The sequence below is a fragment of the Pristiophorus japonicus genome, chromosome 15, assembly GCF_044704955.1.
Source record: "Pristiophorus japonicus isolate sPriJap1 chromosome 15, sPriJap1.hap1, whole genome shotgun sequence".
Taxonomy (NCBI): Eukaryota; Metazoa; Chordata; class Chondrichthyes; family Pristiophoridae; genus Pristiophorus; species Pristiophorus japonicus.
In genome coordinates, this window is record NC_091991.1 from 44,872,134 (window position 1) to 44,899,136 (window position 27,003).

At 44.3% G+C, this 27,003-nt stretch overlaps 1 protein-coding gene across 1 annotated transcript in view; it reads left to right on the top strand.

Annotated features, from left to right (window-relative positions):
- Nucleotides 1-27,003, top strand: part of LOC139280730 (dedicator of cytokinesis protein 4-like) — a 511,619-nt gene that overhangs the window by 362,700 nt on the left and 121,916 nt on the right. Inside the window, exons 29-34 of the mRNA XM_070900388.1 lie at nucleotides 799-899; nucleotides 1,067-1,125; nucleotides 1,221-1,369; nucleotides 6,465-6,550; nucleotides 24,607-24,702; nucleotides 25,104-25,164. Of these exons, the coding sequence (XP_070756489.1) occupies nucleotides 799-899; nucleotides 1,067-1,125; nucleotides 1,221-1,369; nucleotides 6,465-6,550; nucleotides 24,607-24,702; nucleotides 25,104-25,164 (552 nt within the window). The remainder of the gene's footprint in view (nucleotides 1-798; nucleotides 900-1,066; nucleotides 1,126-1,220; nucleotides 1,370-6,464; nucleotides 6,551-24,606; nucleotides 24,703-25,103; nucleotides 25,165-27,003) is intronic.

The window sequence follows — 27,003 nt, forward strand, 5'->3', positions numbered from 1 at the left end:
TGGTTTCTAAATTTCCCAATCCTCTGGCCTTCCACTATTCTTCCCAGCATTGTAAGGCCTTGTTTTCAATTTGATACCATCCTTTACTTCCTTCCCTTAGAGTCTTTCATTCTCACTGGAATATATCTTTACTGAGAGTTATGAAATATCTCCTTAAATGTTTGCCACTGTTCACCTACTGTCTTACCCTTTAATCTATTTTCCCAGTCCACTTTTGCCAACTCTGCATTCATACCTTTGTAATTGCCTTTATTTAAGTTCAGGACATTAGTTTCAGACCTATCTTTCTCACCCTCAAACTGTATTTGAAATTCTACCATGCTATGATCACTCTTCCCAAGAGGATCCTTTACTATGTGATCATTAATTAATCCAGTGTCATTAGACAGTGCCAGATCTAAAATAGTCTGCTCCCTGGTTGGTTCCACAATATGGGGAAAGAGCAGGGGAGTGGGTCTAATTGGATACCTCTTCAAAGAGCCGGCACAGCCACGATGGCCTGAATGGCCTCCTTCTGTGCTATAAGATTCTATGATTCTGGGAACATCCACCATTTTTTCTGTATATTTGTAAATTTTGCAACCATGTGACCGTTTTAGCCATGAGATCATCTCGACGTATAAACTTTGCAAATCATTTTTTAAAATAAAAATGCTTTTTCAAGTCTTCGGGGTACATTAGTGGATGTATATATATATATATTGCACTAATGTCACATTGGTTGCCAGTCTAAATGGTCATAAAAGTACCTCTCTAGTATTTCAAATCTGAATATAATTATAAATTCATCTTCCGCAGGTGTGGGATTCTTACTTCTATTTGGCAGTAATATTTATCAATCAGCCTTGCCTTCAGCTGGAGATTTTTTCACCTTCCAAAAGGAAAAAAGTTCTAGAAAAGTAAGTTGCATTATTGATTCTGTTTAAGTACAAAGGCTATACATCTGTTTTTTAAAAAGAACTTCTCATTATTATGCTTGGGTTGCTGGAACTAAATGTTTTCTATTATTCGGATGTCACTTGTTGGTTTTATGTGCATCATCATAGATTTTCAAATTAAATTACAGATATGGAGATATGAGGGTGATGATGGGATGTGAAATCTTCAGCATGTGGCAAAACCTAGGTAAAGGACAACAGATTTGTTCTTTTTAATTGCCGAAATCCGCAATATAATGTCAATTGTTTAAATAAAATAAATTATTATTGATTATATTATAGGAGAGCACAAGCTACACTTTATTCCGGGACTTATTGGACCATTTCTTGAAGTGACTCTTGTACCCCAGGCAGACCTTCGGAATGTGATGATTCCAATTTTTCATGATATGATGGACTGGGAGCAGAGACGAACTGGAAATTTCAAACAGGTTGTGCTCTATAAATTCCCCACCCCCAAAATAAAATCATCGCAACATTTAAGAAATATTAGCAATGTTCAGCTGATGCATAAATATCATTTCAGAGAGGTTACAGAATGTATATTTGTTTGTGGTAAATCCATTGGACTCTACGAGCTTTTTTGAAATTGGTGATCTTTTATATTTCAATAAAATAATGTAATGAACCTATGAAACTATCATTTATATTGTATAAATATGTTACAATATTGATTTATATATCATTTTGCAGATTGAAAATTAATAACAGCCAACACTCTATGAAATTTGAAGGGTTAAGTGGTTAAGATCTGAAATGTCTCTGCTTTCATACTGAGAGGGGGAGGATGGTGGAGGAGGTGTTTTTCTTCCTCTGGCACTAAGGCTGATCGTGTTTATGTATTTTACTTTAGAGACTTACTTATTGCAGTTCATTATTCAGATATTCAAATCCATACAAGATACATGTGGCTATTTGAGCGATCTTTCACTGTAAACACTCACTGATCATATAGGAAGCTGTATTTTATTTTAAATTTGGATTCCCGCCATCTTTATCTTGGACATCCTTGTGGCAAAAATGAAGCATTTTTGTTGTAATATATTTCGTGGCTTCTTTAGTTCATTCACATTGTGTAAGGTTAATGCCATCATTAGCACTGAACACTTGCAGCATTTTCTCATGTGGATCCAGTGGATGGTGCGGACTACGAAATTGTAAAATGTGCTATCCCTGCTGCTTATGACAAAACACCTGAAGCACCCAGGCAAAACTGAAAGAAAGTGCTGTATACAGCTTTCTGCAACATCAGAGGATTAGTCACAGAGCTCAGAAGACACTTTGAAATTGTGGCTAGGAGGGGAAATGTAACAGATTTCAAGGCTATCAACTAATGTTGAAGTGTCGATTTCTGGCAGTGGTTCCAGATAATCTAAATGTATAGCTGCTTGACCAGGTGTGTATCATCCGAAGGCATTTAAGCAAATGGGCAGATTATTGTGTGACCTCAAATATATCCGAGCATGGAATGAGCAGTTGGATTCCTTTTATGATCAGCCAAGGGCAGTCCCCCCTCAGCTTGGCTGTGGGGCACATCGCTTAAAAGATTTAAATAAGGGACCTACATTTTCTGTTATGTACAGGTTAGCTGCTGACTGGTCAGGTGAGGCTGGTGGTTAACTTTGTCTGGCCTGTTTGCTGACCATGAAAACTTAATTCAGTTTTTGCTGACGCTTCACTGTTTTTGACTGCCTTCGAAACAGTTTTACTGCAGTGATGGGTGGTCTGGTAGGGTTACCTTTAAAGCTGGAGGAGGAGGAGGAGGGGAGCAGCAAGGAAGACAGGAGAGAGTAGGAGCAGCTCGCAGAAGAGAGAAGAGGAGGAGCAGGAGGCTGTACCCACAGTGGGTCTTCAGGGAACACTTCACCTACGTGAACTTCACTGAGGAACAATTTCTTGGATGACTCCACTTCAAAAATAAGGAGTCCCACCATATTTATCATGTCACCTGCTGCAGCCACAACTTGAGCTTCGTACTAGGGCATGGACAGCAATGTCTGGCTGTCAAGGTCATCCTGGTCTTTTACTTTTATGCAACTGGCTCCTTCCAGGCTGCAGCAGGTGATGTGAGAAGCATCTCACAATTTGCAGTCCACCATTGTGTCAGGGAGGTCACCAAGGCTCTCTGCGTCAGGAAGAAATCCAATATCTCTTTCCCCATGAACAGGGCGAAGCAGACTCCGAGAGCACTCAGCTTTTCCCACATTGCAGGTTTCCTTCTACAACTCAGATTTTCTTCATTTCACCATTTGCGGCCATGCTTTCAGCTGTCTGGGCCCTAAGCAATGGAATACCCTCCCTAACCCTCTTGGCATGTCTATCTCTTTCTCCTCCTTTAAGACACTTCTTAAAGCCTACCCTCTTTGATCAAGCTTTTGGTGACCAGTCCTCATATTTCCTTATCATAGAATCATGGAATGATACAACTCAGAAGGAGGCCATTCGGCCCATCATATCCATGCCGGCTCTTTGAAACAGCTGTCCAATTAGTCTCACTCTCCTGCTCTTTCCCCAGTGCTTGGTGTCTAATTTTGTCTGTGAAGCACCTTGGGACATTTTATATGTTGAAGGTTGCTATATAAATGCATGTTGTTCCCCAGGGTGCAAGATGCCATAGACAACACCCAGATTGCCTTGCATGCTCCCCATCACCAGCCGTGCATCTTTTGGAATAGAAAATAATTCAACTCCATCAAGACCCAGCTTGTTTGCAGCGAAGCAACAACTTAAATTTATTTAGCGTGCTAACGTAATAAGACATCCCCAATACACTAATAGTCCCATAATCATTATTACCACCATCGGATTGTCTTCTTTCAGTCCAGCCTTCATAAAATTATAGAATGGTTACAGCGCAAAAGGAGGGAATTCATCACGTTGAGCATGTGCCGGCTCTCTGCAAGAGTACTTAAGCTAGTTCCACTCCCCCGCCCTTTCCCTATAGCCCTGAAAATGTTTTTCCTTCAGGTACTTATCCAATTCCCATTGAAAGCCACAATTGAATCTGCCTCCACCGCCCTTTCAGGCAGTGCATTCCATATTTTAACCGCTCGCTTGGTAAAAAAGTTTTTTCTCGTGTCGCCTTTGGTTCTTTTACCAAACACCTTAAATCTGTGTCCTCTGGTTCTCGACCCTTCCGCCAATGGGAACAGTTTCTCTCTGACGACTCTGTCCAGACCCCTCGTGATTTTGAACATCTCTGTCAGATCTCTTCTCAACCTTCTCTGCTCCAAGGAGGAATAACTCCAGCTTCTCCAGTCTATCCACGTAACTGAAGACCCTCATCTCTGGAGCCATTCCTTTGGGTTATAGGTCTTGCCCTCACTTCACTATAAATGTTAACCTCAACACCAAATCCAGAACAAGAACCAATTTTAAAAAAAATACTGAATTCCATTTATACCTAATAATGAACAGAAATAATAATGAATCACCCTTGTGCAAGCCTTTAGTGCCTGTCCTCTGTGCTTGTTTACTTATCCTGTGCTCCTACAAACTGTTTGCCCAGTTTACAGCTATGGAGCTGGAAGGCTGCTGAGCTTACATTAAGGACACTTCAGATGGTCGTGGTGGGTAACCTCGAGCACCTGTGGGCATCTCGATGTGGGCTGGGGCAATCTGGCCCAACTGGCTGTGGCATTAAAAAGGGCACTGGCAGAATGGGTGGTGGAGGAGCAGACATGCTGTCATCTTCAGAGAGGACAGCAACTGTCTCTCCCATGGAGCCAAGCCTACTCTTCTGGGGGATGCGCCTCAGTACGCCTATAGATCTGCGCAAGCACAGAGTGCAGGAGTGATGTGACACTCTGGCAGCCCCTGTCAACACTGATCCCCAAAGCCAAGATGGCAGCTGTCCAAGCTACCATGGCTGTAGAATTAGCCGACAGCAGACACTCCATCATGGTGGACGCCACTGTCATGTTCATGGAGCTGGGCAAATGTTCCATGTTAGACAAAATGGTCTCCATGCTCTGCGAGCCATGACACAAGTTGAAGCTGGATTCCTTCATGCTCTGAGCCATTGTGTGCATACTCGTTCAGGCTGCCCAGTGCACTTAGCTTTTCCGGATGTCTGCCCATCAGTCTTCTTGGGTACCCTGGGTTCTCGAAGTCTGCTTCTGAGTGTAGCAAAGCTAGTAGTATGCGATCTTGCCCTCCGGCGAGCTGGCACCTGAGGTGTTCTACCCCTCTGCCCTAGCTCCTGCCCACTTATGTCCAGTGATTCACCACTGATGAAGACCCCTCCTCTCGTCTAGTTTCTAAAGTACACATGATACCAATATCTGAGCTGGTCAGATAAAGTGAAGTTGGATTTTCAGGAAGGCTGGCCTCTTTTTCCTGAAGTAGCAGAGATATTTCCACATATTCAGCACCTGAAATGAAAGAGAGGGACAAGGCTTAGCATTTGATGTGAGGGAGGAGCTGAGGGAGAAGTGGCTGATGAAAGTAGCTGCAGTTTATCACACAGCGTGTGTACGGTGAGAGAGAAGCAAGAAGGGAAAATGGGGATAAGGTGTGGCAATATCTTGCGTGATTGTCTCCTCCAGCATTGCCACAGCAATGACTTATCCCCCTGCCCGTGATGGCCAGCAAGTTTTCTTTCATCGGGGAGAGGAGGTGCAGGCAGGCTTGGACACCTCTGGTGGTAGCCTCCAGGCGGAGGTTTTGCGCTACCTTGTCCGATAAGAATGAAGGGAGTGTGTTTGTGAGAGTCTTGTGAGTTGTTCAGAGAAGGTGCCTGTCACAGTCGAATAGTTGGTATGCAGTGCGTAAGATGTGAGGTGTGCAGAAGTGAGAGTTGCAATAGTGGTGAGTATGAGGAGAAAGAGATGGTGAAGTGTGCTGCAGTGATTGCAGAAGAGTGATGGGTACCGGGGAAGGGGAGTATTGTGAATAGTGAGGCCGAAGGTGTGAGTAGAGAGTAAGGAATTAGTATTCTTACCTTAACATATCTGGTGAGGTTGTTGAACATTTTCCGGCATTGCATCCATGTCCTGGGAGCTAAGCTTTTGGAACTAATCTCTTTTGTGACCTCTTGCCACTATTGGCGGAAATGTTACCTGGAGGGCTTTCTGCCCCCATGAGGGAACAGAATCTCTCTTGTCCTGTCCACACATGGACCAGGGCCTCCAAAGCAGCATCAGAGAACCTGCGGGCCCAATCTGCATGACTTGCAGATAGCTCTCCTTACATATGTTCCCTGCTCCAGACAGACAGAGTGCACCTCCCCTTTAAGAGGTACTGGTTGCCTTTAATAGGCATGCAGCCAATCAGTAGCGCTGGATGCAAGCCTGAGTTATAATGAGCGGGCAGCATCTATTTCACTTCCACAATGCGAACAGGCACGTGCAGCCCGCACCCCATCCCCTGCATGACCGTTTTCGGGCACAATTAAATTTCTAGGCCACGTCTTGCCAGTTCACACAAGTGTTGCTTAGAGCACAAAATGTAAAAAAAATATATATCTGTACAAATCAGTCAGGAGACTAATTAATGAATGAGCTTACTCAATACATGTCTTCTCAGGTGGAGGCAAAACTGATAGACAAATTGGACAGTTTGATGTCAGAAGGCAAAGGTGATGAAACTTACCGAGAGCTTTTCAACAGCATGTGAGTCATAACCTTATCTTACAGCTTTTGATTACATGCTGAAGTGGAATGGTCTTTACTCAAATCTATTTACTGCATATTTTACTGTTTACACCTCAGAACAAATTTCAGTGGGGTTCAGGTTCCTCAGTGGGTAAATGCACGTGATCGTGTGGCACTGACATAAACAGATCAAAAACATACATGGTTTTATGCTATTATCCCAGTAGGAGATTCTGTCAGGCAGTCGCCAGTGGTGTTGATAGCAATGGAGGAAATGACCGAAAGTGCAAGCAAAACAGTCCGCCTTTTTATTTTCCTTTCGCAGTTAATTTATTTAAATTGAGATTGGGTCAAACTGTGGCCATGCTCTGTTCCAGCATAAGCCATGTTCTAAACTTGCAGAGTTCAATTTTGATAAAATAATTGCAAACTTCTTTTTATTCAAAAAGAAAGAAGTTAGAAAATATAAAACGTTTAAAAAATATATAGAAAACACCAAGTATTTAAAAAAGCAAAATAGGACCCAGTGGGGCTGCAACTCGTCTTGGGTGCATATGCAAAATAGGTGATATCAAAGTGGCAGTCCATTCTATACATGGGCTGCGACTTCGCTATCACCCGACTTTACACTCCGCCCAAGATGAATTTCAGCCCCAGTAAGTAGAAGAAACCTGCATTTATAACAACACCTGTGGGTGGAGAGGTATCAGAGGATTCACTTTCCCAGCCCCAATGACATGAATTTAATTTTTATCCTGAGCCTCCTTGATAGCATTCATATATTTAAAGTACCATTTCCCATGTCAGTGGTCTCACGGCAATGCCTATAAGTCGACCATATCTCTTATGATAAGGAAGCTGTTGATTTTCTGTGATCTGCTGTTAGACGTCAAATGAGCGGGGCTGATAGTTAGCTTAATTGCACGTTTTCAGTCACCTTGTTATGAAGAATATCAAAATAACGGCTCACTGTTTTTACAAGCTGGAATAACTCAAGTGCACTTTTATATTTTAAAAGACACAGGCAACACAATTAGGATTATGATTAGCTAGTATGAGATGATAAAATAATTATAGATAACCACTGTGTAGTTCATAAGGGGTTAATGCTGCTTTGAATCTTCCGGCATCTCCACAGGCAGCTTATGCACTTGAGATGACAAATGCCTCGCTTGAAGGTTAGTCCCAGGAGGAGGGTTGCAGTTGGCAGCAGGGAGGCGGGGGAGGGAATGATTGCAATGACTAGAGTCAGGGGAAGCACTTCTGCACAACACCAGCCCCCACTCATCACTGTCCAGTGTCGTGCTGGGTGCTAAAATGGGCATTAGGCCTCATTTACATAAGAAAGGGAACCATCACCTCTACATGGCACCTGATTTAGATAGCCACATGAATGCTAGGAAGCTTTCCCAACCTGATTGTGGGTTGGACTTTTTTGAGGCATCCTTAAGGCTGCAGGGCATTGGTCCCGAAATTGTTCTCATGATGTGGGTGCATCAAGGTCCAAATACTCCCCCATTCTTCTACAAATTGTGTGCATTTTAGACTGTAATGTCAGTAACAATTCCAGGAGCTCAGCTACACATAAAACATCGCCACGTCTGGAGGTACAGAAGAAGCACCGCTACAAAATCATCAGCTGGTGACACGTGGATTCATCAATTAGCATTTAAGCTGATATGGGAATTCTAGCTGAGCGAGAGCCAGTTATCATGGATTTTTTTAAATCGTAGTTAGATTGACTTTGATTACATGAGATTTTTAAAAATATTTAAACGCTCAAGAAAATATATTTTAACTTTTATTCTGCTGCCTATGCCCAAGAGTGGACAGCTTGTTTCCAGGACTCTGAGTGCAGCTCCAAGTTGACCTCCAGCAATAAAGCAGTTCAGAGGAGTGTGTCTCCACAGTTCCATAGCTGAGAATGTAACTCCGTAATCAGGGGAACTCAAACTCACAAGATTACCACCTGTTAGAGGAAGATCTTTTGTAAAGTGGAGACAATTGAAGGGGTCAATATCAATTAAGGATGAAAGTAGCTCCAATCAGAGTGTTTTACATTGATTATTGAATGACATCTATGGGAGTTTCTGTTCCATGCAACGTGAGTGATTTCAAAAATTAAATATCACATAATTTTATATTCATTATTACAATATTCTTTCATGCAGTAAGAGTTGGGCCCTGACCTCTTCCTTTTATTGACAATTATGCTGGTGCCAATTGCTGCTGTTGTTCTGATCTTCATAATTATGCATCTAATTCCTACCAATTCCTCACCTTTGCATGGTCCTTCTTTGACTTGTCCCTTGCTGTGAATTCGGGAGAGAGTTTGGGAGAGAGAGTCCAAAAGCTGCCATAAAATTGTGGGTTCATTGCCACAAGACTTGAGGGAGCGCAAGTCGGGGTTCGGCAAGGAGCGGGAGGCCTGGGGTTCGGCGAGGAGCAGGAGGCCCTGGCAAGCAGCGGGAGGATAAACCCTGCATCATTGATAAGTATCTCTCTCTCACTTTTTTATAATCAGATATGTCTAATTAGAGGGATGGCAGGGCAGCTCAGTCCTGTGGAGCCGAGAGAACCATGTGAGCAGGAGATGTCTCCAGCTTCAACTACTCGAGCTCCGCGTTTCGGAGCTTGAGCGGCGGCTGGAGTCAATACGGTGCATCCACAAGGCTGAGAGCTATGTGGATAGCATTTTTCAGGAGGTGGTCACCCCGCAGCTTAAAAGCATGCAGGCAGAGGGGAAGTGGGTGACCACTAGATGGATGAAGAACGCTAGGTAGTACAGGAGTCCCCCTCCGCTGAGTCTATCTCGCTTTCTAACTGATATTCTCTTCTGAGCACCGGTGAGGGCGATGGTGCCTCTGAGGAGTGCAGCAAGAGCAAAGGCCGAGGCACCATGGGTGGCTCAGCTGCACAGGGGGAAGGGGCAAAGAATAAAAGAGCTGTAGTGGTAGGGGATTCAATAGTTAGGGGATTGGAGAGGCGTTTCTGCGGCCGTAGGCGTGACTCCAGGATGGTATGGTGCCTCCCTGGTGTCAGGGTCAAGGATGTCTCAGAACGGACATAGGGCATTCTGGGGGAGAGGGTGAACAGCTGGAGGTCGTGGTCCATATCGAGACCAATGGCATAGGTAGAAAGAGGGATGAGGTCCTGCAGGCAGAATTTAGGGGGCTAGGAGAAAAATTGAAGTGTAGGACCTCAAAGGTAGTAATCTCCGGGTTACTACCGGTGCCACGTGCTAATGAGTACAAGAATAGAAGGATAAAGAGGATAAACACGTGACTGGAGAGTTGGTGCAGGAGGGAGGGCTTTAAATTCCTGAGGCATTGGGACCACTTCTGGGGGAAATGGGACCTGTACCATCCAGATGGGTTACCCCTCAACAGCGCAGGGACCAATAAGATAAAAGTTGACGGGGTTGGGAGTAATATATTAGCATGGATAGAGGATTGGCTAACAGAGAATCGGGATAAATGGTTCATTCTCTGGTTGGCAACCAGTAACCAGTGGGGTTCCGCAGTGATCAGTGCTGGGACCCCAACTATTTACAATCTATATTAACGACTTGGAAGAAGAGACTGAGTGTAACGTAGCCAAGTTTGCTGACAATACTTAAGGAAGTGACCCAAGAAATAGTGGATGCATTGGTGATCATGTTCCAACATTCTATTGATTCTGGATTAATTCCTATGGATTGGAGGGTAGCTAATGTAACACCACTTTTTAAAAAAGGAGGGAGAGAGAAAACGGGGAATTATAGACTGGTTAGCCTGACATCGGTGGTGGGGAAAATGTTGGAAGCAATTATTAAAGATGAAATAGCAGCGCATTTGGAAAGCAGTGACAGGATCAGTCCAAGTCAGCATGGATTTATGAAAGGGAAATCATGCTTGACAAATCTTCTAGAATTTTTTGAGGATGTAACTAGCGAGTGGACAAGGCAGAACCGGTGGATGTGGTGTATTTGGACTTTCAAAGGGCTTTTGACAAGGTCCTACACAAGAGATTAGTGTGCAAAATTAAAGCACATGGTATTGGGGGTAATGTACTGACATAGATAGAGAACTGGTTGGCAGACAGGAAGCAGAGAGTCGGAATAAACGGGTCCTTTTAAGAATGGCAGGCAGTGACCAGTGGGGTGCTGCAGGGTTCAGTGCTGGACCTCAGCTATTTACAATATACATTGATTTAGATGAAGGAATTGAGAGTAATAGCTCCAAGTTTGCAGACGACACTAAGCTGGGTGGTAGTGTGAGCTGTGAGGAGGATGCTAAGATACTGCAGGGTGACTTGGACAGGTTAGGTGAGTGGGCAAATGCATGGCAGATGCAGTATAATGTGAATAAATGTGAGGTTTTCCACTTTGGTGGCAAAAACATGAAGACAGAATATTACCTGAATGGTGACAGATTAGGAAAAGGGGAGGTGCAATGAGACCTGGGTGTCATGGTACATCAATCATTGAAGTTTGGCATGCAGGTACAGCAGGCGGTGAAGAAGGCAAATGGTAAGTTGGCCTTCATAGCGAGAGGATTTGAGTATAGGAGCAGGGAGGTCTTTCTGCAGATGTACAGAGCCTTGGTGAGGCCACACCTGGAATATTGTGTTCAGTTTTGGTCCCCTAATCTGAGGAAGGATGTTCTTGCTATTGAGGGAGCACAGCGAAGGTTCACCAGATTGATTCCAGGGATGGCAGGACTGACATATGAGGAGAGACTGGATCAACTGGGCTTGTATCCATTGGAGTTTAGAAGAATGAGAGGGGATCTCATAGAAACATATAAAATTCTGACTGGATTGGACAGGAAGAATGCTCCCTTTGCTGGGGAGTTCCAGAACCATGGATCACAGTCTAAGAATAAGGGGTAAGCCATTTATGACCGAGATGAGGAGAAACTTCTTCACTGAGAGTGGTTAAACTGTGGAATTCTCTACCGCAGAAAGTTGTTGAGGCCAGTTCGTTCGATATGTTCAAAAGGGAGCTGGATATGGCCCTTATGGCCAAAGAGATCAAGGGGTGTGGAGAGAAAGCAGGAAAGAGGTATTGAGGTTGAATGATCAGCCATGATCTTATTGAATGGTGGTGCAGGCTCGAAGGGTTGAATGGCCTGCTCCTGCCCCTAATTTCTATGTTACGTTACAAAGATGGGAGGAAAAGCAATGTGTGAGGAGGACACACAAAATCTGCAAAAGGACATAGACAGGCTAACTGAGTGGGCAAAAATTTGGCAGATGGAGTATAATGTTGGAAAGTGTGAGGTCATGCACTTCGGCAGAAAAAAATCAAAGAGCAAATTATTATTTAAATGGAGAAAGATTGCAAAGTGCTGCAGTATGGCGGGACTTGGGGGTACTTTTGCATGAAACACAAAAGGATAGTATGCAGGTACAGCAAGTGATCAGGAAGGCCAATGGTATCTTGGCCTTTATTGCAAAGGGGATGGAGTATAAAAGCAGGGAAGTCTTGCTACAGCTATACAAGGTATTGGTGAGGCCACACCTGGAATACTGCGTGCAGTTTTGATTTCCATATTTACGAAAAGATATACTTGCTTTGGAGGCAGTTCAGAGAAGGTTCACAAGGTTGATTCCGAGGATGAGGGGGTTGACTTATGAGAAAAGGTTGAGTAGGTTGGACCTCTACTCATTGGAATTCAGAAGAATGAGAGGTGATCTTATCAAAACGTATAAAATTATGAGGGGGTTTGATGAGGTGGACGCAGAGAGGATGTTTCCACTCATGGGGGAGACTAGAACTTGAGGGCATGATCTTAGAATTAGGGGCCGCCCATTTAAAACAGAGATGAGGAGGAATTTCCTCTGAGGGTTGTAAATCTGTGGAATTTGCTGCCTCGGAGAGTTGTGGAAGCTGGGACATTGAATAAATTTAAGACAGAAATAGACAGTTTCTTGAACGATAAGGGGTTACGGGGAGCGGGAGGGGAAGTGGAGCTGAGTCCATGGTCAGATAAACCATGATCTTATTGAATGGCGGAGCAGGCTCGAGAGGCCGCATGGCCTACTCCTGTTCCTATTTCTTATGTTCTTAACCTCGCGGGGAGTTTTGCTTGTGCTGTTGGGGAGAGTTTAAACTAGCTTGGCGGAGGGAGGGGAACCTGAGAACAAATTCAATAGGGAAGGAAATAAAGCTGAAGTTGGAAAGCAAGAATGCAGAAAGTGAATCTTAAGGCAGAGGAAACAAGTAGTAATCAAGGAGGTCTTCCTGTGCTAAATGGTAGATACTTCAATGCAAGGAGTATGGCAAATAAGGCAGATGAGCTGAGAGCACAGGTAGACACTTGGGAGTATGATATTATAGCCATTACAGAGACATGGCTGAAAGCGGGACAGGATTGGCAGCTCAATATTCCTGGTTACAGGATTTTTAGACAGGACAAAAGGTAAAAAGGTGCGGGGGGGGTGGGGGGGATCGCGGTATTGATTAAAGAAACCATTACAGCTGTGAGGAGGGATGATATGTTTGAGGGATCATCAAATGAGGCCATATGGGTTGAACTAAAAAATAAAAAAGGAGAAATCACACTGCTGGGCATGTATTATAGACCCCCAAACAGTGGGAGGGAGATAGCAGAGCAATTATGTCGGCAAATTTCTGTTAAGTCCAAAAACCATAGGGTAGTAATAGTCGGAAATTTCAACTATCCTAATATTGATTGGGACAAATATAATGTGAAGGGCATAGAGGATGCAGAATTCCGAAAATGCATTCAAGAGAACTTTTTTAGTCAGTATGTAACAAGTCCAACATGGGAGGGAGCAGTTCTGGATTTAGTTTTGGGGAATGAAGCTGGGCAGGTGGAAGGGTTATCAGTGGGAGAGCATTTGGATGCTCGTGACCATAATTCAGTCAAATTCAAAGTAGTTATGGATAAGGACAAGGATAGACTAGGAATAAAAGTTCCAAATTGGGAAAAGCTAAGTTGAGAAGTGACTTGGCTACAGTGGACTGGAAACAGCTACTGGAAGGTAAATCAGTGTCAGAACAGTGGGAGGCATTCAAGGAGGAGATCCGGAGGGCTCGGGCCAAACGTGTGCCCTTAAAGAAAAAGGGTGGGAATAATAATTCTAGAGCGCCCTGGATGTCTAGGGACTTACAGGGGAGAATAAAGAAAAAAAGGGAAGCGTATATCATTTACCAACGGCTAAATACGACAGAATCTCTGGAGGAATATAAAAAGTTCAGAGGTGAAATTAAAAAGGATATTCGGAATGCTAAGAGAGAGCATGAAAAATTCTTGGCCAATAAAATCAAGGAAAACCCAAAGATGTTCTATAAATATATTAAGAGCAAGAGGATAACTAAAGAAAGGGTAGGGCCTATTAGAGACCATGAGGGGAATCTATGTGTGGAGGCGGAAGATGTGGGTATGGTTCTTAATGAATACTTTGCATCTGTTTTCACAAAGGAAAGGGGCAATGCAGATACTGCTATCGAGAAGTGTGAAATTCTGGATGAAATAAACATAGTGAGCGAGGAGGTATTAAGGGGTTTAGCAGCTTTAAAAGTGGATAAGTCCCCAGGCCCGGATGAAATGCATCTCAGGCTGTTGAGTGAAGCAAAAGAAGAAATAGCAGAGGCCTTGACCATCATTTTCCAGTCCTATTTGGATTCAGGCATGGTGCCGGAGGACTGGAAGACTGCGAATGTGATACCCTTGTTTAAGATGGAAGAAAGAGATAGGCCGAGTAATTACAGACCTGTCAGCCTAACCTTAGTGGTAGGAAAATTATTGGAAAAAGTCTTGAAGGATAGGATAAACCTACATTTAGAAAGGCAAGGATTAATCAAGGACACTCAGCAAGGATTTGTTAAGAAAAGATAGTGTTTGACTAACCTGGTTGAATTTTTCGAGGAAGTAACCAGGAGGGTTGATGAGGGTAGTGCATCCGATATAGTGTATATGGACTTTAGCAGAGCTTTTGCTAAAGTTTCACATGGTAGACTGGTCATGAAGGTAAAAAGAAAACAATGGGATCCAGGGAAAAGTCGCAAGTTGGATCCAAAATTGGCTATGGGGTAGGAAGCAAAGGGTAATGGTTGATGGCTGTTTTGTGACTGGAAGGATGTTTCCAGTGGGTTCCGTAGGGCTCAGTTCTGGGTCCCTTGCTTTTTGTGGTATACATCAATGATCTCGATTTGAATATCATGCTGTTTCCAGTTGAGGTGATTGGTCGGACTCTTCAGGTAAGGGCTATAAAATTCTATTTGAATTCTGAATTGTTGAGTTGTTCGAGAATACTGCATTATTTAAACTAACTTGAAATTATCATTTAAAACTAGAACAATATTCCCTTTTTCCTTCCTTGAGGTAATTACAGTTTGCCAGCCCCCTTTTAGAATATGGAGCCAAAATAGTCCCCCTCTAAGTTCCATTACCGCCACTAGGAGGGAGAGTGGGATTAGACTGGGTGGGGAGGGAGCAAGAGAGTGGGGTTGCCGCCCTGTCGGGCATGCAGCGCCCCCACCGCCTGACGGTAACATGCTTCCACCCTGCGAGAGCGGAGCCACCGCCACTCGGTGCCCCCAACATCTTTTCCTGGCGGGAAGCTGCCAGTGGCTGGGCGGTGTGTCCGCTTAAGGATAGCGGCCAAGGATTCGACCGGGCTGCCAACAGGGTACCGGGCCGCTGGCCCAGCTCAAACCTTCCCTGGTGGCCCAGTGGGCAACACTAAAGTGGCTGCAGAGCTCGCAGCAGCTCTTCCCTTAAACTGAAGGAGAGAGACATGCTACACACCAGCGCAACACAGCACGTCCGCGTTATGCTGACTTGCTCAGTGTGGCTCTGATGACACCCGCCCGTCTTCCGCCCCGCTCCCAAGTCACTTCCGCCCCTCAGCCGCCCCAAACACCCCCTGGACAAATAAAAAAAATTTGAAGAACCATTTAATTCAAATTGTGCACCCCGTTTGGGGCGGAGGGTAATTTCGGTCCCTATATCTCCAATGTGCTATCCATTGAATGGTCGTGGCACTGAATGGCATAATTAACCTGTTTGTTGGATGGACCAAATATGCTCCATTTTGTATTGGTATCTTGACTGGGTGGCATTGTCGATGTGCTTTTTATTATTAGAACCTGTTTGCATCTATGGTGAAATTCATTCTCTGGCTGTTGAGGATTATAAGTGGGTGCGTTTGAGAACTTCCATCATGAATTTGTGCACAGCACAGAATACATTGGAATTGACACTAATTGGACATACTCTCATAGAACAGTGTTTGGGATCAGCGCAGTCCACTCTGACACTATTGCCCCCAATGGGTTGTGTCCGATGGCAAGATTTTAATCAGCAATAATCATGTAATGTAAAGTACCTGCCATCATTGGTGTATATATATCAACATCGTAGGCCACCCAGACCTGCGAGAGGACACCATCGCAGGTCGGGAGGATAAAAGAACTGGAGCGTGGGCCCCACAACATCGTGGGCATACCACTACAACTTCCAGCGCAAGCCGTTCCAAGTATGCAACAACTTTGAAGTGGGCGACTGGGTGACGTCATCAAGGCCCAGTTTGCCATTTGGAGTGTGGGCAGGAACATCGGCGGAGCCCAGGCACAGCGGAGGAGAGAGAAGGTGTGGACGGATGAGCGGCAAGAGATCATGGCGGAGGTGCGGTGAATGATTGAGGCAGAGGAGTGGTAAGAGATCGTGGCGGAGGTGCGGCGAATGTTCGGTGTGGAGATACAGTGAGAGATCGTGATGGACGTGTGTCTAATGCTTGTGGCAGGGGAGTGGCGAGAGATCGTGGCGGAGGAACGGTGAGAGATCATGGTGGAGGAGCGGCAAGGGATCGTGGCGGAGGTGCAGCAAATGAGGGTGCGGGGCCCAGAAGAACCGAGGGCCCTGGGGCAGCACGGGCCTGCGCACTCGGTCCGTGCAGCAGAGCAGGTCTCCAGTCGTCCTGACAACCCTTGCCACTGGATAAAGACCTAGCTCTGTCAAGCCCGTGTGATGGCTGATGTGCAACAGTCACCACACGTTAAAAAATTCCATGCACGGGCATCTTCCACCCCTGGAGTTCAGGACTGGAATATCGAGTCCTCCATTGAAACATCAGTGAACTCATCCCTTTTGGTGTGGAAGCAAGTCATCCTCGTTCGAGGGACCGCCTATGATGAGATTTGAATACAGTGGGTATGATTAAGCAGTTTGCAGATAACACTAAAATTGGCCATATGGTTGATAATGAAGAGGATAGTCAGGAGGATATCAATCTATTGGTCAGGTGGGCAGAACAGTGGCAAATGGAATTTAATTTGTAGAAATGTGAGGTAATGCACTTGGGAAGGGCTAATAAGGAAAGGGTATACACACTAAGTGGCCGACCGCTTAAAAGTGTAGATGAACAAAGGGACCCAATAAAGGCAAGCATTCCGCATGCCTTCTTAACCACTTTATCCACAGATGCCTGAAAGTTAAGGAGGAGATTAAGGCAATAGTTAGGAAGGACATTAGCTTGGATGATGTGGAATCTATATGGGTAGAGCTGCAGAACACCAAAGGGCAAAAAACGTTAGTGGGAGTTGTGTACAGACCTCCAAACAGTAGTAGTGATGTTGGGGAGGGCATCAAACAGGAAATTAGGGGTGCGTGCAATAAAGGTGCAGCAGTTATAATGGGTGACTTTAATATGCACATAGATTGGGCTAACCAAACTGGAAGCAATACGGTGGAGGAGGATTTTCTGGAGTGCATAAGGGATGGTTTTTTAGACCAATATGTCGAGGAACCAACTCGGGGGGAGGCCATCTTAGACTGGGTGTTATGTAATGAGAGAGGATTAATTAGCAATCTCGTTGTGCGAGGCCCCTTGGGGAAGAGTGACCATAATATGGTGGAATTCTGCATTGGGATGGAGAATGAAACAGTTAATTCAGAGACCATGGTCCAGAACTTAAAGAAGGCTAACTTTGAAGGTATGAGGCGCGAATTGGCTGGGATGGATTGGCGAATGATACTTAAGGGGTTGACTGTGGATGGGCAATGGCAGACATTTAGAGACCGCATGGATGAACTACAACAATTGTACATTCCTGTCTGGCATAGAAATAAAAAAGGGAAGGTGGCTCAACCTTGGCTATCAAGGGAAATCAGGGATAGTATTAAAGCCAAGAAAGTGGCATACAAATTGGCCAGAAATAGCAGCGAACCTGGGGACTGGGAGAAATTTAGAACTCAGCAGAGGAGGACAAAGGGTTTGATTAGGGCAGGGAAAATGGAGTATGAGAAGAAGCTTGCAGGGAACATTAAGACGGATTGCAAAAGTTTCTATAGATATGTAAAGAGAAAAAGGTTAGTAAAGACAAACGTAGGTCCCCTGCAGTCAGAATCAGGGGAAGTCATAACAGGGAACAAAGAAATGGCGGACCAATTGAACAAGTACTTTGGTTCGGTATTCACGAAGGAGGACACGAACAACCTTCCGGTTATAAAAGGGGTCGGGGGGTCTAGTAAGGAGGAGGAACTGAGGGAAATCCTTATTAGCCAGGAAATTGTGTTGGGGAAATTGATGGGATTGAAGGCCGATAAATCCCCAGGGCCTGATGGACTGCATCCCAGAGTACTTAAGGAGGTGGCCTTGGAAATAGTGGATGCGTTGACAGTCATTTTCCAACATTCCATTGACTCTGGATCAGTTCCTATGGAGTGGAGGGTAGCCAATGTAACCCCACTTTTTAAAAAAGGAGGGAGAGAGAAAACAGGGAATTATAGACCGGTCAGCCTGACATCGGTAGTGGGTAAAATGATGGAATCAATTATTAAGGATGTCATAGCAGTGCATTTGGAAAGAGGTAACATGATAGGTCCAAGTCAGCATGGATTTGTGAAAGGGAAATCATGCTTGACAAATCTTCTGGAACTTTTTGAGGATGTTTCCAGTAGAGTGGATAAGGGAGAACCAGTTGATGTGGTATATTTGGACTTTCAGAAGGCGTTCGACAAGGTCCCACACAAGAGATTGATGTGCAAAGTTAGAGCACATGGGATTGGGGGTAGTGTACTGACATGGATTGAGAACTGGTTGTCAGACAGGAAGCAAAGAGTAGGAGTAAATGGGTACTTTTCAGAATGGCAGGCGGTGAGTAGTGGGGTACCGCAAGGTTCTGTGCTGGGGCCCCAGCTGTTTACACTGTACATTAATGATTTAGATGAGGGGATTAAATGTAGTATCTCCAAATTTGCGGATGACACTAAGTTGGGTGGCAGTGTGAGCTGCGAGGAGGATGCTGTGAGGCTGCAGAGCGACTTGGATAGGTTAGGTGAGTGGGCAAATGCATGGCAGATGAAGTATAATGTGGATAAATGTGAGGTTATCCACTTTGGTGGTAAAAACAGAGAGACAGACTATTATCTGAATGGTGACAGATTAGGAAAAGGGGAGGTGCAAAGAGACCTGGGTGTCATGGTACATCAGTCATTGAAGGTTGGCATGCAGGTGCAGCAGGCGGTTAAGAAAGCAAATGGCATGTTGGCCTTCATAGCAAGGGGATTTGAGTACAGGGGCAGGGAGGTGTTGCTACAGTTGTACAGGGCATTGGCGAGGCCACACCTGGAGTATTGTGTACAGTTTTGGTCTCCTAACCTGAGGAAGGACATTCTTGCTATTGAGGGAGTGCAGCGAAGGTTCACCAGACTGATTCCCGGGATGGCGGGACTGACCTATCAAGAAAGAATGGATCAACTGGGCTTGTATTCACTGGAGTTCAGAAGAATGAGAGGGGACCTCATAGAAACATTTAAAATTCTGATGGGGTTAGACAGGTTAGATGCAGGAAGAATGTTCCCAATGTTGGGGAAGTCCAGAACCAGAGGTCACAGTCTAAGGATAAGGGGTAAGCCATTTAGGACCGAGATGCGGAGGAACTTCTTCACCCAGAGAGTGGTGAACCTGTGGAATTCTCTACCACAGAAAGTTGTTGAGGCCAATTCACTAAATATATTCAAAAAGGAGTTGGATGAGGTCCTTACTACTAGGGGGATCAAGGGGTATAGAAAGCAGGAATGGGGTACTGAAGTTGAATGTTCAGCCATGAACTAATTGAATGGCGGTGCAGGCTAGAAGGGCCGAATGGCCTACTTCTGCACCTATTTTCTATGTTTCTATGTTTCTATGTAGCAGGCCAGGTGGATAAAGTGGTTAAGAAGGCATCCGGAATGCTTGCCTTTATTGGCCGAGGCATAGAATATAAGAGCAGAGAGGTTATGCTTAAATTCTTTAATACACCAGTTCGGCCACAACTGGAATACTATGTGCAGTTCTGGTCACCGTATTATAGGAAGGACGCGATTGCACTGGAGAGGGTGCAGAGGAGGTTTACGAGGGTGCTGCCTGGAATGGAGAATCTTAGTTATGAGGACAGATTGGATAGGCTGAGTTTGTTCTCCTTGGAACAGAGGAGGCTGAGGGGAAACCTCATTGAGGTGTATAAAATTTTGAGGGGCCTGGATATAGTGGATAGCAAGGGCCTATTTCCCTTGGTGGAGGGGTCAATTACGAGGAGGCATAGGTTTAAGGTGGTTGGTGGAAGGTTTAGAGGGGATTTGAGGGGAGGCTTCTTGAGACAGAGGGTTGTGGGGGTCTGGAACTCAATGCCTGGAAAGGTGGCAGAGACAGGAACCCTCACCACATTTAAAAGGTGCTTGGATAAGCACTTGAAGTGCCGTGACCTGCAGGGTTACGGACCTAGAGCTGGTAAGTGGGATTAGACTGGATGACCTCTTGTTGGCTGGCATAGATACAATGGTAAGTACTTTAGGGAATCTAAGTTTTGATCGCCTGGATGGGCCGGAGAGGAATTTTCTTAGATTTTTTTTCATCTATTGGCCTGGGTTTTTAAATCTGTTTTTTTGCCTCTCCCAGGAGATCGCATGGCTCCAGGTGGGGTGAAGTGTAAAGTGTTGTGATATATGGGGTATCGCAGTTGTGTGGGGTGGACCTATTGGGCCGGGTGCTCTTTACCTTTCCGCCTTTGTTCATTGTTCATAGGTTTATATGTAACCTTCAAGGCTGCTGACCGAGGGCCGTGTGGCTCTTTGTCGGCCGGCACGGGGACGATGGGACGAAATGGGATCCTTCTGCGCTGTAAATTTCTATGTTTCTGTGTTTCCTGGATATCTCTCTACTCTAGCAATGGACTTTACACAGCCATCTATTACAAACCCAGTGATTCCTACAACTATCTGGATTATGTTTCTTCACCCTCCACATTCTGTAAGACTTCATCTCTCTCCCTCAGTTTTTCCATCTTAGTCGCATCTGGCTTGTTGACTCTGGTTTCTAAACTAGAACCTCTGAAGTGTCCTCCCTTTTCCTCCACCAAGGTTCTCCCAAATCCCAGTGGTGGTTAATAGGGTCCTCGACCATGTTGACCGATTTCCCATGCCTCTGCTCTCCTCCCCTCCTTTCTGCACAACAGAGGCCTTCTTTTCCTCACTTTTGCCCCACTGCTCTCCTGAATCATCAGATCATTTTCTGCCACCTCCAACATGATCCCACCACTGACTACATTTTCTCCTTCCTTCCTCTTGCTGCTTTCCTGATGGACAGTTCCTTCCTTCTTTCGGCTGCCATTCCCCCTTGCTCTTTTCTCGTACAATCGCAGCAGATGCAACACCTGTTTACTCACCTCTTCCCACAATACTGTGCAGAGCCCCAAACATTCCTCATGTGTGGAACAGTAATTAATATGTACTTGTTCCAATGTAGTACACTGTCTTCACAAGATCACAGGATAATTACGGTCAAGGGAAGCCATTTGGCCCTATTTAGAATGTTCTAAAAGTCTCCCCATTGCCACACTCAGTTGGTCCTTAAATTATTCTTGAAGGATTCCAGAGTTTTTGACTATACTTCTGTATGTACGGATGTCTTTCCCATGTGTTGATCACTCTGAAAGAAAACCTCCTGATATCAGTCTTAAATTGGCCTTTTACTCACTAAAGATGTGACCTCTTGTTACGCTCTCAATTTTATTTAAAGCCATTTCCTGACTTCCTTTTTCATTCCATGCACAATCTTCTATACCCCCAGCCCCACGGGAGTGGCAATGGCACGCTAAGAACCATACGGGTTGCCCTCCTTCAGGGTCAGAACATCTGCTCCTTCACCACCCCCTCAGCCAATACTCACTGTGCTGCCAGCAAATCAGCTTGGCCAGACTGCTCTGACAGCAGCTGAGGTGCAGCAGTCTGCAGTCCAACAGTCTTGCTAAGACCACTGGGGAGGCATTTTGTCAGAGTAGTTGAGTCTATGACACCTTCGTAGAAGAAAACACCATGGGTTGACATTTAGGTGAGAGATGAACGGAAGGCGATTTTGAGGGTTGCCATTAAATGTAACACCTTTATCACATTTGGCACTTTGATCTGCACTGTAGTTTCATAGCAGCTTCTTGGTCTGTATTGTCAATATGTCATTGATATAGAAGTTGGCTGCATGGTTTTGATCTTTAACAGAGGATTAAGGGAATAGTGAAACAGGTAACGAATGCAGAATGGCTTTGTATAAGTTCTGAAGGCCAGGCAATGTGCAGGCCAGTGGAATTGTTGAGCAACTAACTCATCCCTTGTTGCAAGGAGCGAGGCGGCCCTCCAGCTGCATCCTTACTTTCTCCCTCACCGCCCTTGTCAGAGGAGGACTACTGCTTCTATGCCTCCTCCAAATGCAGGCTTCTGTATCATGAGGTGTAGGATGCAGCACACCACTATGATGTGGAAAACTCTTTGTGGGACATATAGTAGGGAGTCCCCAGACCTGTAGACCTCAAGTGCCTCTGCTTGGGCATCCCTATGGTAGTTCCCCATGGCTTTCATTATACTTGTGTTGCTCAGGCATGGTGGGGCTGCAGAGAGGTGGAATGAGCCCCGACTGTTCGGGGTATTCCTTTTCATACTACCACACTCCTGGAAGAGTCGAATGTTGGGGAATGGTAAACTGTCACAGGATAACTGCATTGTGACAGCGACTGTGTTCTGGTGCCCTGATAGCAACATGTATGCAGTCCATGACACCCTGGATTCAGAGGAAGTCAGCTACTGCTGCAAATCCCTGAGCTTTCTCGTGTTGACTGTTGAGATCGAAGGGGAAGGTGAAGTACTGGCGAGCCTTGGTGAATTTGCTTAATGCAGGTGTGCGCTGCAGACTGGGAGATGCGGCTGATGTCACCTGCAGGAGACTAGAAGGAGCCAGTGGCATAGGAATTAAGGGCTGTGATGACTTTGAGAGCCACTTGTAAAGCATGATCTCCTGGCCCAGCAGATAGAGGGTCCTATTATAGAAGTCTGCACAGGCCTGCGACAGTCATCCTGAAGAAGCGCAGCCTCCTGAGACACTGTTCTTCAGATCAATCCAAGAAAGTGGCTCTTGGCCTGTATGCCCTGTGTGCTGGATATGACCACCTACAAGCAGCCCTCCTCAACTTCGGTCTTCCAATAGGCCCAGTTGCTGCGGCTGGTGGTGCTGGCTTCTGAAGCTGCTGCTGCTCTCCTTCTTGCTTTAGCTATTCCTCCATCCAAATTAAACTAGCAATAATAGCACTCACAATAATCAGATAGATCCTATGGAGGGTAATAAGGTAAAAAAGAGAGAAAGCAGTGATATGGAAGCTGGAAAATCCCCAGGCAATCCTAACAGCACAATGGCACAACAATCCTATGATCCAATTACCTGTAGGTGAGTGCGCCATTACCTGTAGTGAGTGCTTCAGTGCCTCAGTGAGCTGGCTGCAGACTACTGCTCGTCGGCTGCTGCTGTGGGGTAGTCTGGCCCAGTTGAACTGCTGGCACCATGGCAGATATTGGTTGAAGGGGTAGCAAAGGAGCTGACGTCCTGAAGGAGGGGCAGCACAGCACGTACGGTTCCCATACTGTGGGCCCCCTCAGCCAACCCTGTAAATTGCACGGTTAAAATGTCGATGGGCATTGGGTGTCGGGTATGCAGCGGTAACTATTCTACCGCTATTTTAACCATCCTCCCGGCCTCATTCTCGTCGGGCGGGGTGGGGGACGCAGAGTTAAAATTGGGTCTTTCATTTTTGCTTGTGACAGTTGGAGCCAAGTTGAGAAAAAACAATTTTTGCTTTCAACTTAAACTGTGTAAAAATAATCTCTAATGGTAGCTGAGAAGTTTCTTGGTTAATCTGTACATTGTCCCCTTTTTAATTATTACCTAAGCATTTTAACTTGGCAAGAGCTCTTTTTGAAAATGGAATAAATAGCACATTTTCATGAACTAAGGCAGGTTCACTATATTTTCACAGACTTCGCAGAAGGAAACAATATGTCATCTCTTATGTAATGCCCAATATTATGGTATTTTCTGACATTAGGGAAACAATGTGGAGTGTTTTAAAAATCAATTTTAATCTAGATTGATATTTAAATGATTAATGGTTTATTTTTACACCCACCATGCAATTTGTGTCACAATAATTTTAAAAGTAAATTTGTCTTTGGCTAAAATAATTTCTCGGGTTAACATTAATACCTGAACAGTTCCTCAACTGGCAGTCCATTTTGCTCCATTGTGATGTGATAGAATTATATTTAATGAATTGTTAAAGTAAATTCTCAGTTTAACCATATAAAAGTGGTATATTCCTACTGCATATTTACTTTTCCCATAGCAATTATGCTAATTTTACTTTTTAAAAAAAGAGAGCCAGTTATAATGACAAAATAAGCAAAGAAGGTTGTAGCCATGACAACGTACTTTTGACGCAGACTGCTGCTGAGGAGAATCTGTCGCTATTGCTTCTTTCATGGATAATGTAAAAATTCATTTGTTTTGCCAATGCTTCCTGGATCTAGAATTCCACTTTTTGGGCCTTACCCTAGGTAAGATATTACTACAATTATATTTTACAGTGTTTATCGTGATACAATATAACTAGTGGAAATACAAATGCCTGGTGTAACCTATTACTGAAATAATTACTACTGTGTATTGTGAGGCATCAACGAAATGTGGATCAGGGCTTGTGGTTGCAGTGCACTTGTTTCAGATAAACCAGGTCAGAACACTGACAAATTCCTTTCTATCTGCAGCCTGCTGAAGAAAATTGAGAGAGAAACCTGGCGAGAAAGTGGTATTTCTCTTGTAGCTACTGTAACTCGCCTAATGGAAAGGTTGTTGGATTACAGGTGAGGTTTCATAGCTTTTGTTTTCTCTGCAGGTTCAAAAATTAGAAGGTATAATCATTGGTTTAAAAAAAAATTTGAACAGCAATTTGCAGTCTTAACTGATTTGTGTATTTATGTTTGTCATATGTAGGAGGTGAAATTTGTATAATTTTACACTGTATATCATTTTACTGGTTTCTATCTAACAGATGTACGACTCATAGATTCTTGCTGTGTTTTATCGATACCTATTATATAGTTAACAATGTTTGGAACTATTTTTTAAAATTTTGAGGAAGAGTTGCAGTCGCATATGTTTCCATCATGTAAAACAATTTCCCTTATGAGTGTGAACATCTTTTTTGATATGCTAAAAGCTGCAGGGGACACTGGTAATGTTAATAATTGTTTTCCATTTGCAGAGACTGCATGAAAGTGGCAGAGGTTGATGGCAAAAAGATTGGCTGTACAGTTAGCCTGTTGGTCAGTATCTATTTAATTCCTCTGTTCAAACCAAAAGGGGCAGTTCTTGAATATATTAACCATCTACCAATATCCTGGAATGTTAAAGGACATTTGTACCACTTCAAGTTGTAAATTCAATTTGGTGCAGCAGTCTTTTAGAGTATCAACGCGGGGCACCATGGAGAGATGTAATGTGGGTTTAAGATCACGATTTCCTACACTACCAAATTTCTGATCTCAGCAACATCACAATGGATAAATACCAAGCTGAGGTCTGGTGGTTAGCCACAGAGAAGGAAATGCTGCTTTATCACAGCTAGTTCAGGGAGAAGACTAGCTGGCACAGCTGATGTCAATCCTGGGGAGCTCAAGGGAATAGGGTGGAAATGAAAAGAAGTGTTTGCCTTAACTTTTGAGTGCCACCGATGAGTTATTTTATTCAGGTGTGATGCTGCTCCTGCAGTAGCACTTGGCTTGTGGCTTTCAAATGTTGACCTGTGAAAGCTTTAACCTCCCAGGTCCTGTTAGCTGAGAAGCCCGCAATTAAAGTTGGTTTTCAACCAACTGGAGATCCCACCTCCAAAATGGATGGTGTGGCTCAGAAGAAAAATGGTAAATAAGAATATTGGAATTTTTTTCTTAAGGGAACAAAGTATGGAGATGGGCATTTTTAGTTAGAAATTAAAGCTAAATTTTTTTTAAATGGAAGGGAAAAAAAACGGGTCAGGCAAATGTAATATATTCAATTGTTATTTGAACTTAAAATTGTTTTCTCATTGTTTTGCGGTATAGGGTTAATATTCCGAAAGATATTCCTGACATTTGAGTAGCCTTATTATAGTCATGTTAGTCTATTTCATCATCACAGTACACAAGCTGCACACTGAAAAAAAAATTCCAACCCAGAAGCTTGTTGGCACTCTAGGGATGAAATAAAGGAAAAAAATCATATACTATCCCTGTTTGTTCCGATCCTCAAGCTGTTTGCACGTACCTCCTCTGTTTTCAGAAAGAACCTATGTGTGGGCCAATCAGCAGCAGATGCACTGGATAAGCTAAAAGAGAATTGTGGATTCTCTGCTGTATGGGCACATGATTCATTACATGGCTTGCTATTTTGTTTCTGCCCAATCCAGTGTAGCACTTTGTCAGTCCAACGTACATAAACCACATCCCAGTGTCATCAGAGGCACTATTTGTGGCCTATCCCTATGTGTTATTTCCCTATGGTGAGAAAATCTAAAATATTAGTGGAAACTTGGTGATTATTAAAATCTGTGTTATTTACAATAACGACCACATCCACCCCAAAACAAAATAGGAATGTAATAAAATAGTGTTGGTACATTGGCAAATTGGAATGTTGTCTTTTTACTCCCAGGACCTGGGTTTGAATCAACTCCAGACTGATGGGATGAAAGTCTTGTCTCCCTTCTGGCTATAATGATCCTATGTGAAATGAATCTCTGTCTCAACCCAGTCCACGGCACAATGGAGCCCGCAATTGGGCACCAATTTGACAGTCCTGTCAGGGAAGCAAGCAGGAAGACTAGCGTGGGAAATGCAAATGTTACATTGTTGCAGTCGAGATGCTCTGAGGTTAGAGTGAACACATATTGTTGGAGGAGAGTAGAGGGAACTTTACTCTGCACCTGGCTGGTGTTACACAGATTGTGCCTAAAATGGAAACTATACCAATGAGCCACAACCTTCACAAGCAGAAAAACTTAGTTTGTTTCCCCCCACCGCCCCGCCCGCCCCCCCCCCCTCCCCCAGCTCCCACAAAAAATAGCCCTTTGCAGATAGGTTACATTATTTTTGCTGATCAGTTTCTTCTAGTATGATTTTTAAAGCTCA